The 15,326-nt window shown below is 33.3% G+C and overlaps 2 protein-coding genes across 3 annotated transcripts; both read left to right on the top strand.

The window, feature by feature from the left end:
- Window positions 1-1,119: 1,119 nt before the first annotated feature.
- Window positions 1,120-14,983, top strand: LOC132731574 (serine/threonine-protein phosphatase 6 regulatory ankyrin repeat subunit B-like). The gene is made up of 5 exons (XM_060717806.1): window positions 1,120-1,210; window positions 10,377-10,612; window positions 11,416-11,530; window positions 11,997-12,123; window positions 13,130-14,983. The coding sequence occupies exons 2-5, from the start codon at window positions 10,382-10,384 to the stop codon at window positions 13,632-13,634; spliced, it is 978 nt and encodes a 325-aa protein (XP_060573789.1). The 5' UTR covers window positions 1,120-1,210; window positions 10,377-10,381; the 3' UTR covers window positions 13,635-14,983.
- Window positions 5,188-7,111, top strand: LOC132730027 (uncharacterized). Of its 2 annotated transcripts, XR_009625719.1 has the most exons (3): window positions 5,188-5,544; window positions 6,087-6,368; window positions 6,593-7,111. XR_009625719.1 is itself a non-coding variant. In XM_060715908.1 (2 exons), the coding sequence occupies exons 1-2, from the start codon at window positions 6,110-6,112 to the stop codon at window positions 6,691-6,693; spliced, it is 360 nt and encodes a 119-aa protein (XP_060571891.1). In that variant the 5' UTR covers window positions 5,681-6,109; the 3' UTR covers window positions 6,694-7,111. The 2 variants fall into 2 exon arrangements, 1 of the variants encoding a protein (XP_060571891.1); XM_060715908.1 differs by lacking the exon at window positions 5,188-5,544 and having other exon boundaries at window positions 5,681-6,368.
- Window positions 14,984-15,326: the final 343 nt, after the last annotated feature.

The following is a 15,326-nucleotide window of genomic DNA, read 5'->3' as shown; positions in this document are numbered from 1 at the left end:
ACATTGGTAATTACTGGTTAGTTATCTATAAAGCTGGTTTAAAGTGAATCAACCTTCGAGAAATGACTTAACCATGGCGTAAAACCCAGATAAACAAACAAACACTACAGTGCACCTAGACTTCTAAGCAGGATTCGATATAAGCTCCAACCAAAGTCAGGGATAAAAGCTTACAAATGGATAAAAAAAACTTCTTTGAAAACTACAGCAATTCAAGAGTATAGATAAATATATATTTTTATTCAGGATGCCAAACTGTAACAAGTGGTATTTCCCAGGGATATGTTGGCAGGGCCTGTTATTCCTAATATTTAAACATGTCCTTCCTTGGGCAAATACCTGCACAACAAAACTCAAAAGACTCGAGTAATAAAATTTTGAAAAAATCCAATTTTGGTTTATCATATTTTATAAGGAAAAAGACCTAGTTCCTATATGTTCGGTTGCAAAATGACATGTAGCAAAACATATATAACGTCAATAAGGCTCATAGTAATCTAGAACTAATGATTTTTAAAACAAAAATGTTTTCACAATTATACAAAGCAAAAAGCTTTGGAAAGGTCAAATAGATCCTTCCTTGTTGATTTTATGTCAAGTGCTATCACGGACTTTAATTTACTAAAATAGAGAGAAACGGAATCCCTAAAAATAACGTCCAAAACGACAAAATTGAAAATGCTGCAGGGTCGGTTTGATTGAGCCTGTTCATGGGCGGTACTGGAAAGTGCAAGTTACCGTCCACGCCAACTAGCATTCAATATTTAATCATGGCAATGTGAAATTTTGAAATTTTGAATATATGTGATCATACTGCGGTTATCATGGAACCTTTGAACAATGTGACAAGTCAATGACAAGTTAATTAGACTTAATTAAGGAGGTACCGCTTTTCAGGTTGTACTAGCTTTAAAAATCCAAAATATTTAGGACAAAAACAGTTGATTTAAAATGTTTTGGATGATTCTCTGCTAACTGAGATATTTACATGCATGACACAGTAATTTAGTGACAAAACTTAACGTGGGTGTAAATTCTCAAGTCCGTGTCATGTCTGCATGAAAATCAATAGGAGTGTTTGATCTATACAGGGACTCAAATATTTTCTTTGCGTCGCGAAACAAACCTCGATTCGGCCTTGAGTAAAAATCGAACACATCTCGCAAAATGTCAACAGATGGAGAATTACAGAGATAAAAACTTAAATTGCGTGAGTGATTAATTGTATTTTTGAGATTTTATTTATCACCGTGAACGAAAGACTTCCCAGATACATTTATGACATTTGATCAGAGTTGAATATGCTGTAGCAACCACGATCCATGCGAAATAAATCTGCAAAATAACGTCTTAGTCTTACTGTTAATAGGCTTAATCAGTTAAACTGTTAAATATACATTTCCACATTTAATGTTTTGCAAAATTGGTTATGCTGTTACTTTTCATTCGTGTGAAGTTATTTAGTTCTATTGTGATATTAAGATGTGTTGCTTATTTATTATGCCATCAATTGTCAGGTTCGTACAACATGAATGACAGACTATTCTCTCCCTTACCAGTTCTGACGGTTCTCTCCCAAACCATTTCCTCCCCTGACGGTTCTCTCCCAAATTTGAAATATGCTGACAGTTCTCCCCCAATTTGTACTTGTTAGTTATCATGATTTTTAGTTTTGACTTAATCTAATAATATTTCTTGAAGATTATTTAAAGAATGTATTTGATATTAAGTAAAGTGTTTATTTGATTCTGAAAATTGTTTGTAAATTTAACACCTTTTTCAGATATTTTAATCCTAGTGAGAGGTTAAGATTATTGGACTGTGATTAATATACATTCACCTGTAATTATGTGAAGTTCTAGTGATATTCATTAATTTGTTAAATAGCGAATAAGGTGGCAACAAGTATGTTATAGAAAATAAATAAGCAACAACTGGTATGCAATCACATAAATGAAATAAAATAAATTCACATTTACTTTTATACAAAATTGATTAAAGAACATGTAGCCATTAAAATGAAACAATATATATTACCAAATAACTAATTTAAATATGTGTTTATCAACACCTTAAATTCACAGTTATTTAATCATTAGATTACTTCTTGAATAATGAATTAATAAACACCTTATAATTATCTCTGGCAGCAAACTTAACCCACATGTGTATTGAACTCCTTTCTTCATTATACAAAAATATGAAATTTAGCGATTAAAATTTATTAATTATTTTTTATTTAATTTTTTTTCTTATTTATTAAAAAAAACAAAAACAAAAAAAACTCACCCAATTATAAATATCGAATCATTATCCTAATCAAGTAAATTAAACACATTAAAAAGTATACGTTAGATCTAATAAAAAAAATCAGAATTATATATTTATATGCTAAAAATACTTTTTTAATCTAATCTATATCAATTAATCATAAACATGCTCATGTTCTGATTAAACATCTAAATACTCAAATAAAATTATTTTTTTCTCTCTAATTTATACCAATTAATATAATAATTTAATAATAAACTAATCCATTTATTAAACATCTAAATACTTCAATAATAATGTATTAATAAATATAAAGATGGGGAGGAACTGTCTGCTTATTTGCAAATATACAGACGGTTCTCCCCCAAAATAGGGAGAGAACCGTCAGGGAGGAAACGTCAGGGGAGGAACTGGAAAGGGAGGAACTGGTAAGGGAGAGAATAGTCTGACTACCGTACAACATACAGAATACGCATACGGCTGCACTATTCATTTGTAAAACTGACTTCACAAACAGGCAATAGTTAAGACATAGACATTTGGGTTGTCATGCCTCCTACTAAAATTTGAGACAGTAGGACTGGGATCGAAAATTCCACTAGTCCTTTCATATTTATGAGTAGAGATCGATGCAGGACAAGTAGTGAAGTACAAAATGGTAGAATACTTGTCCGGTAGGATGAGTGAAAATTATCTGATGTTATAGGAAGCTAGAATTTTCATAATCAGTTTGTTTACATTTAACAAAGGGAGAGGAGAAACAAAGCTTGTGTTTAAGGTTATGTATAAATTGTGCACTATACGCATTGTTTATTGGATAGGGGTGTAACTGGAACGTGCACAGCAATGCCCTATAAAGTGTGTGATTATACATAATCTAAAACACAATCTTTGTTTCCTATTATCCTTAGTTAAATTTGTGTGAAGAAACTGATTATGAAAAAGTTTAGAGGTTGATTGCATCAGCGAGGTTCTAACTTCTATTGCATCGGGAGATTTATTTTGAAAAACATGCCCAAAATACAGGATGAGTAGCTTACCATGCAGGATGGGTGGATCAAATTTTTTTTATCCCTGTAGGATTGTCACCCCTCCTTGTAGTTTCGAGGGGAGATGTTGCCCTTACACAAAAAAACACAATAAATCTCGATGCGTAGTACAATAAGTTCACCGTTGGACTACCCTCCTTATAAAAGTCACACCTTGCAAGGTAGTCAAGATGGTAAAATCCCTGTTAAATGTCACATTTTCAGCAAGTTGATTATACATGTATCCTCAGCAGCAATTACCTGGTATAGACCCCTTTGTTTATCACTGTCTATATTTTATATAGTAATATAGTACATCAATACTTAATGAGCCTTAGTACTATATATACTCCTGGTTTAGACCCCAGGGTCTTATCTAAAATAAAGCCTCAACTGCTTCTTTGGTGCCTAGACCTCCAGTGCAGGGACCGACAAAAGCTCTTATTATTCTCAGCTATCCCTTCCATTGCACTGGGGAAGAGTCTGTTAGATGGTCTGGATTACAATTGTACGATACATTATTTTGTTTAGAAAAAAAAATTGAAAGTTTGCACATTACATCAATTTTTTTTTGTCATCAATTTCTTATCCCTTGCCAGAGGCAGAGTGACTTTGATAAAGATTTTATATTAGATATAGATTAGTTATTGTCCTTTTAAATTTGTCTGGAACATATGGTAACTCAAAAATATTGAAGGTATCAATTAAAACTTCCAAGATAGATGGAGTTGAAGTGCAGTGCCCAAGAACCATAACTCGTTTTTGGATACTTTAAGAATTTATGCTCTTTATATTATGAGGCATATCTCAAAAAATAAAGAAGGTTCATCTTCTAAGATGGATTTATTACATACAGGAGAAGTGCAGTGTCTAAGCACCATAACTCTCCTAAAGTGCATTATGCAGCATAATTTTGGAGTGATTTGTGATTTTATATATATACATGTATATACTATTATATATTTTGTCTTGATCATTTCTCAAAATGTATTAGAATTATTAACTTGAAACTTGACAATTGGATACATCTCATGGAGGAGAAGTGCAGTGCTAATGAACCATAACTCTCTGTTACAGAATTAAGGAGTTATTGCCCTTTGTAATTTTTCGTGTTTAGTATTTGTGTGGAACATAACTGAAAAAGTATTATTGGTATCAACTTGAAACTTCATAGATGAGAAAGTGCAGTTTACAAGTAGCACTCTCTTTTGCATATGATTTTGAAGTTATTGCTCATTGTTTTCTTTCATAAAAGGTTTATATATTAATATATAATACAATGTATCAATAACTATCGGGCCCTGATTTCAATATTTTAGACGTACATGCAGGAACCCCCAAATACTTCTTAAAAATCATCAATCACATTATTGCTGACTGTATTATTTGTATTAACAGTGAAACTATATAAAAAAGGCCTGTATATATAACTGTATTGTTTAAGATTTTAGGATCTTAATAGTCACTGATTCCAAACAGTTATTTTGTAAGATCTTTAATTAATTCATAAATGTATATCTCACAATAAGTATTTCCAAATAAAACAGTAACTCTCAGTTTATCTGATCTGTCCCACCCAAACAGTAACTCTCAGTTTATCTGATCTGTCCCACCCAAACAGTAACTCTCAGTTTATCTGATCTGTCCCACCCAAACAGTAACTCTCAGTTTATCTGATCTGTCCCACCCATCAGAATTACAGCCTGCCACTGTTTATTCTTGCTTGATTGTAAGGGGTGACTAAATTGGTTCGTTTCCTGGACTCCTTGCATCTCTTGGCTCACACAGGTGAGGTGATTTTGACCCCCTGGTATTCATTTAAGTTTGTAACATCAGAGGTTAGCCAAAATCATCTTTCCTGTTTGGCGCCAAATGACCGTCCAGGGAATTCCCCAGGCGCTTTTAGCGCATCGGCGCCGATGCGCTAAAATTTCAGAACAAGAAATCCCGATGCGCTTAAAATTATCATAGCGCTTTAAAAAATGACCGATATCCCTTTCTTCTGTGTCTATAAGTTAACCCCAATTAGCCAAATAAACAAGCCAATATACATGTCCTGTGTAGATAATTACCCGAGGCGTATACACAACCCGATACACTGATTGCCTTTATACTGTGTGACGTCACAGACACCTGTCATCGATGTCTGCAGACGACTGTTTGTGCACTTTTAGGTGTTGTCAATTACCGTGTATTGAGATGGGTGCAATTTAACCGCGGCATGTGTGATATTTACATGTTTCAGGTAGGTGTAATAACTTTTATTGCTTTGATAATATAATTGGCATTAATTGACATGCGATATAACAGTTTGATATTTAGGGGTGAATGGGTTAATTGTCTTGATAGAAGTGTAATGTTCAATTTCATCTTTAACTTTCTTATGATCGTTACGTCTAAGCAGTACTGTAGTATTAAGATTTCAAAAAATAATATGTCTAACATGAATAAGGGAAGCCTAGTTCACTATCAATTTTAAGAGTTTTTTTTGTGAGCAATGTCGTTGAAACTGTCTCAGGATCATTTTGCTTTTTTTTCTTTTTTTACTCTTGGATTAAACTGCATAGATATTCAGAAATAAATTTGGTTGATGGCTACTTTAACATTGGAAACATTTACGACTGTTCATTATCAACTTGCAAATGAGTGAAAACAACAACAAAAACTTTACATCAACAATCCCACTTAGTGACAGCCAATTGGTCATTTTCTTTTTTAATTAAACATATCTTGTAATCTGTGTCTGTTCAGTGAATCCCAAAAATGAAAAAAATATTAACTTTGCAGGCCCTCTTTAATCGAGCCTGTTCATGGACAGCTTTGTGAAGTGCAATCTACTGTCCTACCCCTTAGCATTGGTTTGTCAGAACATACAGGAGCTGGCCAGGCACTTTGGTGTAGATATGGAGCAGTGCCGCAGCCACTGGCACCAGGTACGTGCCAGTTTAGAGGGGACTGATCAGTCAGCCGACCAGACCATGACCTGGATTACTGGCAACCTTTCTACCAGTCATCCAGCTCTTTACAGAATTGCTGCTGTGGGCCTCCCTCTCCCAACCTCTACTGCATGTAAGCATTATTAAATTCATTCATTCTTGAACATTAATGAAATTCCAATGACAGTTGCAGATGTGTAACACTTTGCTAGAAGTTTTTTTAACATTTCAAATTTTTACTTAGTTAAGTTTAAACAGGCTTGAAGTTTTAAATTTTCAAATATTCACATCAAACAAACAATATAAATAAAAGACATGAGGTTAACATAAATGATTACTTTCATTTATTCATTTCAGATTTTGAGCGAGGATTCAGCTGCCTGAAGAGAGTTAAGACTGAAAACAGGAATTGTCTCTCTGTTAAAGTTCTAAACTATCTTCTTGCCGTCTCCCTTTAAGGACCCCCATTAGAATCTTTCAACTTTGAGAAGGCAGTCAAGGCATGGAAGGACAACAAACCTAGAAGACAGGCCCACTTTTAATGATGTTAATGAAGAAAAAACAACTGAAATATACTCATTTAAATGGGACACACACATACATATAAATGTTGATCACATGTTGTGAACTTGTGTTTATATATAATTGTTTATTTATTTGAATTGTTGGAAATGGAAAAGGTAAATAATAAAAATTAAGAAAATGTTTATCAAGTGAAAAACTTTCATTATTTGTTTTAAAACAGCCCACAGCAGTATCTTGACACCTTAAATGGCAAAAATTTTCGACACGCGGTATGGGGGTCAAGACCCCCTCCCGCACCCACCCCCGTCTTATTAAAAAAATGTAGCGCTTAAAAAAAATCCTGGGGAAATCCCTGTGACCTAAATTGTGTTGGTGAGCCATAAAATCAAACAAAACATCAATCCATTTCTGGTCTGTCTGGATTCAGTAAATTTAATCTTTCAATTGAGCATAAATATGTATGCCTCCACTTGAATTCATAAATAATTACCAAATGATATTGTCATGTAATTTTATCTCAAGTGTAATTTCCTTTTTGCTCTACACTGTACAATCAGTGTTGTATATCATACAGTTGAGGATGGCAGTCCAACAAAATTGTTTGTTTTTGGTCTTGTTTAAGTACTTTTCTGTGTCAGTACTTTTCTGCTATGGAGTGTTCTTTTATTATTATGCAATAATATGATATATACATTGTACATGTATCTCTCACTGTTTAAGAAGAAATTTGAAAAGCTAACTGTGGTTATGTTTACTATAATGAAATATAGAAATGCTCACTTTGCAAGGGTATAATAATAGAGGCACATTATGATAGGAAATGTACAGTAGTACTAGGTTCATCTGTTGGAAATAATGGCAGAGTGAACCGTCATTGTATGTGTTGTTGGCATTACAACCAAAATGTGTAGCAGATTGAAATTGTCTCTAATATTATGAATCAAATATGTAATGGAAGCTACAAAATAAAAATGGAAAAAGGCAATGCCAAAAAAATGCTACCAAATTAGATTTTTTTTGTGTTACAATTGTGGTAAATGCATCCTTTTTGGCATCAGTATTAGCTTCTTTTATCAAAGGCTTTAGTTCAGAAACAGGTTTATGAATGAAATAGTTCAATGGAACATGTTTACTAGAAGTAACATATTTTAACATTGTGACCAGTGCAGACCAAGATCAGCTGACATGTCTGTGTAGATCATGGTCTGCACTGCATGTTTAGATTTCAATCGGTCAAGTTACATGTCTGGTTTTTTAGTCAGTCATGTATCTACAAAGTATTTTGAAATTTTCCCCAAAAGAGAACACTAGTCTTAAGAAGAAATGGAAGAGAAAAAAGGAAAATATTTGGAAAATACAAATGTTTGTATCTAGGCGGTTGCAGTTTTACTTTTACCCAATCTGGAATATTTTTATAAAAATGCCCCATGTAACTAAATTAACTACATTGTATTATGCCTCCTATGATGAATATTAGAAAAATCTAACTGCTATGTTTTAAATTGAAGATAAGTTTAAAGTTAAGGCATGCTAATAAGTAACATCTGACTTGTGATTTTTTTGGTATCTCTTTGATCAAACAAAAGTATGTGTTAATGAAATTTTTCAAAATAAATTTAGTAAGAAAAACTACTGTAGACATTCTGGAAAAGTGGAAAATCATCCATGTATTCATTAGCACATATCCTCCTTCTTTTTATTCTCTATAGTTAACATTGATTCCAATTAGCAAGTGTTGAGACTTCTACATACCAGTAGGTTGTTTTTTCTTGCCATGTTTTCTATGTGGTCAATATTCATGTGAAAAAAAAATGTTCAAGGACTTGGTTTGGAGGTGGTTGTTAATTTCAAGGAGTTGCGACTGGTTCAACAAGATCTCAGTGAATTTGAATTAATTTTTTTTCTCAAACATATTGGTTTTTAATGTTTTTTTTGTGACTTAACCCTTTACCTCATATGGACTTGTTTTGACGGCTTTGCGACCCCCCCCCCCCCCCCCCCCCCCCCCCCCCCCTTTTTGAGGCCTCAAACAGTGAAACAAGCCCTATTTAGGCCCCAAACACACTTTTTTGTTTGAGAAATGTTGATAAAAAAGTGACCATTTTTTCAGTGCCTCCCCCCATCAAAAAGGTACATTAGCTGATTAGGGAGTTGCCAGAAGGGGGATGTGCCCCCTTCTGTTTCGGGGGTTTGAAGGGGGGCGGCAGCCTCCCTCATCGCCAAGAAAATTTTGGACATGCGACAGGCTGAAAATGGCTGCAGGTCGATCATAAGGTAACGTGTAACCAATGCTGAAAAGCCTTTTCCTAACTCAATCCATTGAATAGTTGCAGCAGTTTGAAATCAGTTTTGATGAAAAAAAACAATGCACAAAATAGTGATTTTTGGCAATTTTGAGACGTCGCACTGTTGCCAATGTTACAGGAAATTTATGATTGAGCAGGCTGTTACTGAGGCTATGGTCCAGTCAACATTTGTGCCAAGTTTCATCAGTATTAAAGCATTTTTTATAGTTTCATAGCAGTTTGAACTTGTAACAGGAGACTTTTCAATGTAAACGGCCATTTTTCACAATATCCTCATGAAGGAATGGTTAAATAGTTTTTTTTTCCGTAAGATAAAGTGTCAACTTAGACAATATTTGGTCAAGAATAACCTTTACATGTACATGTATATGTAATTATTATTTTATTTTATTACTATTGTGTTGCTTTTTGTATGAGTATGGAGATGTGATCAAAGGTTTAAATATAAAAGGAATAGGTGTATCATATTATTTGAATTAACCATTAACTTGTTGAATTGGTGTAATGGACTAGCCCTACTTAAAATTTGGAACAATCTATTCAAAGTGTCAATGATTTCAATACTGAAAAAAGAAAAAAAAAGAAAGCTGTATGACCTACATGTAAATTGTGTTAGGATGCGTTAAAAAAAAACCACTGACATAAATTGTGTTGGTTCGCAGTAAAAAAAAACAAACAAAAATTAAACTAATAACAGTAAAGAGCCTGGTCAGACTGTATGGATGTTCTAGCTGGCCAAACTTAAATTAGCTTATATACCATGTATGTTGTTTTTGTGATAAAAGGTAGATAGGGTAAGGTATGAATTATGAGATTCTGTAGAAGGAGTGTTTAAGACGTCTGTTTTTGTAAAATTTATTTTAGTTTAACTTTAATTGTGTTTGAAGCTGTAAGCTATTCATAGAATTATCAATAGGAAAAGCTATTGTACTCACCCAGGCGTCGGTGTTGCACTCTCGTTTGGTTTTTTGCAAGCAAGTTGGTACATGTAACTCCAAAACTATTGAAGAGAATGGGTTGAAACTTTACATAATTATTTAATAGCATAATAGGCTATCTCTTTCCAAGGCTCATAACTCGACCTAGCTTACTAAGGGGTCACTGTATCAGGCCCATTACTCAACTATGGATTTAAACAAAATTATGGCACTTTTTGAACTAAGAAAATTCTACATTATCCAGACTCTTGTTTTACTATCAAGCACTGAGAATATTCCAGCATGCTGTCTTGACACCTATTGTATTTTTTACAGCATTACATGTTATTACATTACATTTTGTAACATAATGTTATATTATGTTTATTGCAGGCATTATGGGTAATTCGAAGTCGACTAAACTTCACCATGTTTCGTTGAACATGCCCCAAAAGGAGCGTGACCTTCACCTTGCTGTGATGGCCAACGATAGAGAAGGGGTTCGAGCTCTAATTAGTGCTGGTGCCAATTTTAACTACCCATGGAGCAATCCAGCTGTACCGAGTGTTAAAGACAGTACTACACCTCTGATTGCAGCCGTCTCTCTCAATCATGTAGAAATATCAATGGTAGGTACAGTTTTTACCTTGTGATTTTCTCAAATTTTGTGAAATGGACTTGTGTAAATGTATTTTCCATTATTGGAACTGTCCATTACCAACCTTAGGGAAGATAAAAATTTTGAAGTTGGTCAGCCAACAGTATAGAGTTTTGTCGAGACTGCACAGATGTGCAGAAAGGCCAGGTTCTTTCTAGGGAAAGATGCTTACTACATTTCAATCAAACAGGGTAAGGGTTATTGTAAGGATCTTCAAACATAAGATTCTAAAACTGAGCAATCAATGTTATAGTTAGGTCTGACTGTATCTATTTACAGCCTGGCATGGCTTTATACTAGTAGCATAGGTTTTTCTGTCAATAAAACTTGTTAATGATTTCAGATATTGCTAATGATTCCAGATATTGTTAATGATTCCAGATATTGTTTATGATTCCAGATATTGTAAATGATTTCAGATATGGTTTATGTTTTCAGATATAGTTAATGATTTCAGATATTGTTTATGATTTCAGATATTGTTTATGATTTCAGATATTGTTTATGATTTCAGATATTGTTTATGATTTCAGATATTGTTTATGATTTAATATATTGTTTATGATTTAATATATTGTTTATGATTTCAGATATATGGTTTATGATTTCAGATATTGTTTATGATTTCAGATATTGTTTATGATTTAATATATTGTTTATGATTTCAGATATTGTTTATGATTTCAGATATTACTTACGATTGTTTATGATTTCAAATATTGTTCAATGATTTTACATACTGTTAATGATTTCACAAACTGTTTATAATTTCAGATATTGTTGAAAGCTGGAGCTGATATTAACATGACTGATAGGAATGGTTGTACAGCATTGTATAAAGCTGCCTACCATGGTAGACCAGTTCTTGTTGATATTCTTACTCAAGCCGGTCAGTATAGTTATCATAATATACATTAAGGTATGATAAATACCCAAATCACCAAGTTATATGATAATATTTTGGTATTGTTTTTTTGGAAAAGATTTGTAGTACAAGTTATGTATATTTTCTTGGTAAATGTATTTGAATATTGAGTAACTAGGCTAGGTATAATATTTCTGTGACAGTTGATCTGATATATTGAGTGTAATGGTCATTTATCTCCCACCAATGATTCAGCATCATGTGGGATTAGTAGTCAGCATTTTGTAAGAAATTGGTCATTAATGGTGATTGTCCATGTAAGAATGGTGGTTATATGTACCGACCAATAGATTTGACCCCAAAAAGGTGTTGAAATTGGTGTAAAAAACACAGAATAACAAACAAACAAAATGAATGATTTTATCAAAAAAAAAATTCTTGATTAATGAGAAAATAAGTTACCAACAAGAAATTTGATTTATAATTACAGGTGCTGATTTGAACAAAGCAGACAAAGAAGGACAAACTCCGTTATATATCTGTGTTCAGAATGCTATTGTACACTCGAGCTATGCAACTGTAGAAATGTTACTGGCTGCTGGTGCCAGAGTTCATCAGTAAGACCTTGTTCATATAGATGCTTTTCACATAGCAATTCTTACCTCCCCTGGCTGCATTTTAAGGGTTATACTGGTTATTACCTCCCCTGGCTGCCATTTTAAGGGTCATTCCCAATATATTATATGCCGAAGAGAAGATAAAAATCTCTTATAATTCTATTATCATCATTAAAACTGATAAAAGTCTTTTTTATATTGCTGTTAAAATAATATTTTCCTTCATATGTAAGAATGAATGTGATAGTTCACCTAAGTCAGCTGTTTCTATTGATTTTTTCTTCTTCATATTTTGTCAATTATATGATATAGAATATTGACCCCAAAAAGTGGCTGCCACTTTTGGCAAGGGAGGTAAGTATTTAAAAAAAATCAGGAACTATCTATAGTGAAGTTGTTTCAATAAAATTTGATTTTATTATGTAAATTTACTTATAAATTTGCCTTCTGTTTGTCAGCATTTTTGGAGCTGGTTGGTATAAAATCACTTGCTTTGAAAAGTTTTTCCATATCAGTTCTGTGTGGTGTAGAATATTACTCGAGACTTTGAAATTATTATTATAACTCGTGCACCTGACTTACAAAATGTTTGGTGGTTCTACCAAGTTGCCAGTTCATGCTCTTAACAATATACAGAAATCTTATTTTGGTCATCATGAAAGCTGGATAATTATATGCCTTATTTTCTGTTTAACTAGGATAATTATATTCCTTTCAATATTATTTAACTAGGATATAGAATTTTATTTGAGCCGTGTCACGAGAAAACCAACGTAATGCGTTTGCAACCAGCATGGATCCAGACCAGCCTGCGCATCCCTGCAGTCTGATCAGGATCCATGCTGTTCGCTTACAAACACTATTACAAGTAGAGAAACTGATAGGGAACAGCATGGATCCTGATCAGACTGCGCGGATGCACAGGCTGGTCTGGTTCCATGCTGGTCACAAAAGCATTATGTTGGTTTTGTCATGAAACAGGTCTTTTTGTTGATTGATTATTCAGGAGTGACAGGAATGGAAAAGCACCAATACATGTAGCTGCTCACTGGAAAATAAAAGACATGTTACGTATATTAGCATCAGCTTCCACTGTTAACAGAATAGACAATTTAGGGAGAACACCTCTCTATGTGTGCGTCAGTTCTCTAAGTACAGGACTTTATAAGGAGGATTTGAAGTACCAAGTTCCGTGTATAAAAGTACTATTCCATGCTCAGTGTGACATGTTGAACTTAATCGATTGGTTAAAATGGAAGGGGCCGGGAATTCCACCGGAACTGCTCGCAAACGATGAAGCATTCTTTGAATGGTATACGAAAAGTTTCAGTTCGCCACATTCGTTGAAGAATTTGTGTAGAAAAGTGATCCAACAGAGACTTGTGGATAATTGGAAAGATGGTTTCTTGAAAAAAATAACGTATGTTCCGCTACCAGCCAAGTTACACGTTTACCTGTCACATAAAATGTTCCTTATACCTACACCTACTGTTCTTCATCATGAGATATAAATACACAGCATAGCACATTGTTACTAAAATTTTTATATATATATATTTTCTTGTTTTACAACACGTTTCATGTTTTGTTTTTGTGAAGTCTATTGAATTACTGTTGTTATTCTGTAGAAATTGATAAAGGAATCTCGGACAGCTTTTTTTTTTTTACCAAATCAGATGTATTTTTAATTGGTTTGTAAAACTCTAGCTTTTTTTTTATTGTAGATGATACGGTTTTAAACCTATTTGAAAAGATACATAGAAATATAGAAAATTGTTATTAGAAAAATTTAAAGAAAAAGATTTTTTTTTAAAAAATGTCTGTGATAATGGGTAAGATGGGTGATGTTATTTAGTCAGAAGAGATGTTAATATGAATTTATTTCGTATTTTGTGCCAAGTTCGGTGAAAAGATGCTAATGAGTGTAATATCAATTATTTTCTTATTCTAATATAGAACAGACACCTTCTTGTGTCTACTCATACTGGCAACATTTCCTGAAGATTTAATATTTTTAAGATTTTTTTTAAAGAAAATCAACCGCCTCCGTGGTCGAGGGGTTAGAGTCGATGACTTCTAATCCAGTTAACTCTCTGGCGTGGGTTCGATCCCCGGGAGATGCTTTGGTAGTTTAGCGCGGAGGAAGGTAGTCTAGTACTGGTGTAACTCTCCAGGAACGATGGTTAGGAAACTACCCGCCTATATGACTGTAATACTGTTAGAAAAAGGCGTAAAATGAAACAAACAAACAAAAAATTTAAAGAAAATCAAAAATGTTTATTAGTTTCGAAAGTACAGATTTTATTTTTAATCACACTATGTTGTGATATCTATGACTTGAACATGTGAAGAATAACCCATGCTTTTTAAATTGACACATTTTAGGATGGTTACCATAAGAAAATTGGGGAAAATGCAAGAAACCTGTCAAGAAATTCACATTTTTAGATGATAACAATACACTGATGTTTTTCATAAAAAACAAGCTGATAGGAAAAAATCTTTACAATTTTTGGGAATAATCAAAGATAAACTGGTTATTTTCAGCACTTTATTTAATGTCAACCTCTCTGCAACATAAACAACAAAAACACCTTTAATGGCATTCACTCAACAGGTATCTTTTGGCCTGACATGTGAACATTTTTATGTTCTCTGTTTCATTTATAGTTTAGATATTTGTTTGATAAATCTTTTGATATGTGTTGAGCTTTTACATGACAAGATACCAGTCTAAATTATATTCACAGCTTGTACATGACAAGATACCAGTCTAATATATATTCACAGCTTGTACAGTCAAAAGTACATTCACAACTTGTACATGACAAGATACCAGTCAAAAGTACATTCACAGCATGTTCATAAACAAGATACCAGTCTAAAGTACATTCACAGCATGTTCATGACAAGATACCAGTCTAGAGTACATTTACAACTTGTTCATGACAAGATACCAGTCTAAAGTACATTCACATCTTGTACATGACAAGATACCAGTCTAAAATACATTTACAACTTGTTCATGACAAGATACCAGTCTAAAGTACATTCACAGCTTGTACATGACAAGATACCAGTCTAAACTATATTCACAGCATGTTCATGACAAGATACCAGTCTAAAATATATTCACAGCTTGTTCAGTCTAAAATACATAAACAACATGTACGTGACACGATACTAGTCTAAAGTACATTCAC

This window comes from Ruditapes philippinarum, unplaced genomic scaffold (genome assembly GCF_026571515.1).
Source record: "Ruditapes philippinarum isolate M1 unplaced genomic scaffold, ASM2657151v2 ctg5_1_1_1_1, whole genome shotgun sequence".
Taxonomy (NCBI): Eukaryota; Metazoa; Mollusca; class Bivalvia; order Venerida; family Veneridae; genus Ruditapes; species Ruditapes philippinarum.
Note: the sequence above shows the minus strand (reverse complement) of the source record. Positions and strands in the feature narration are given on the sequence as shown.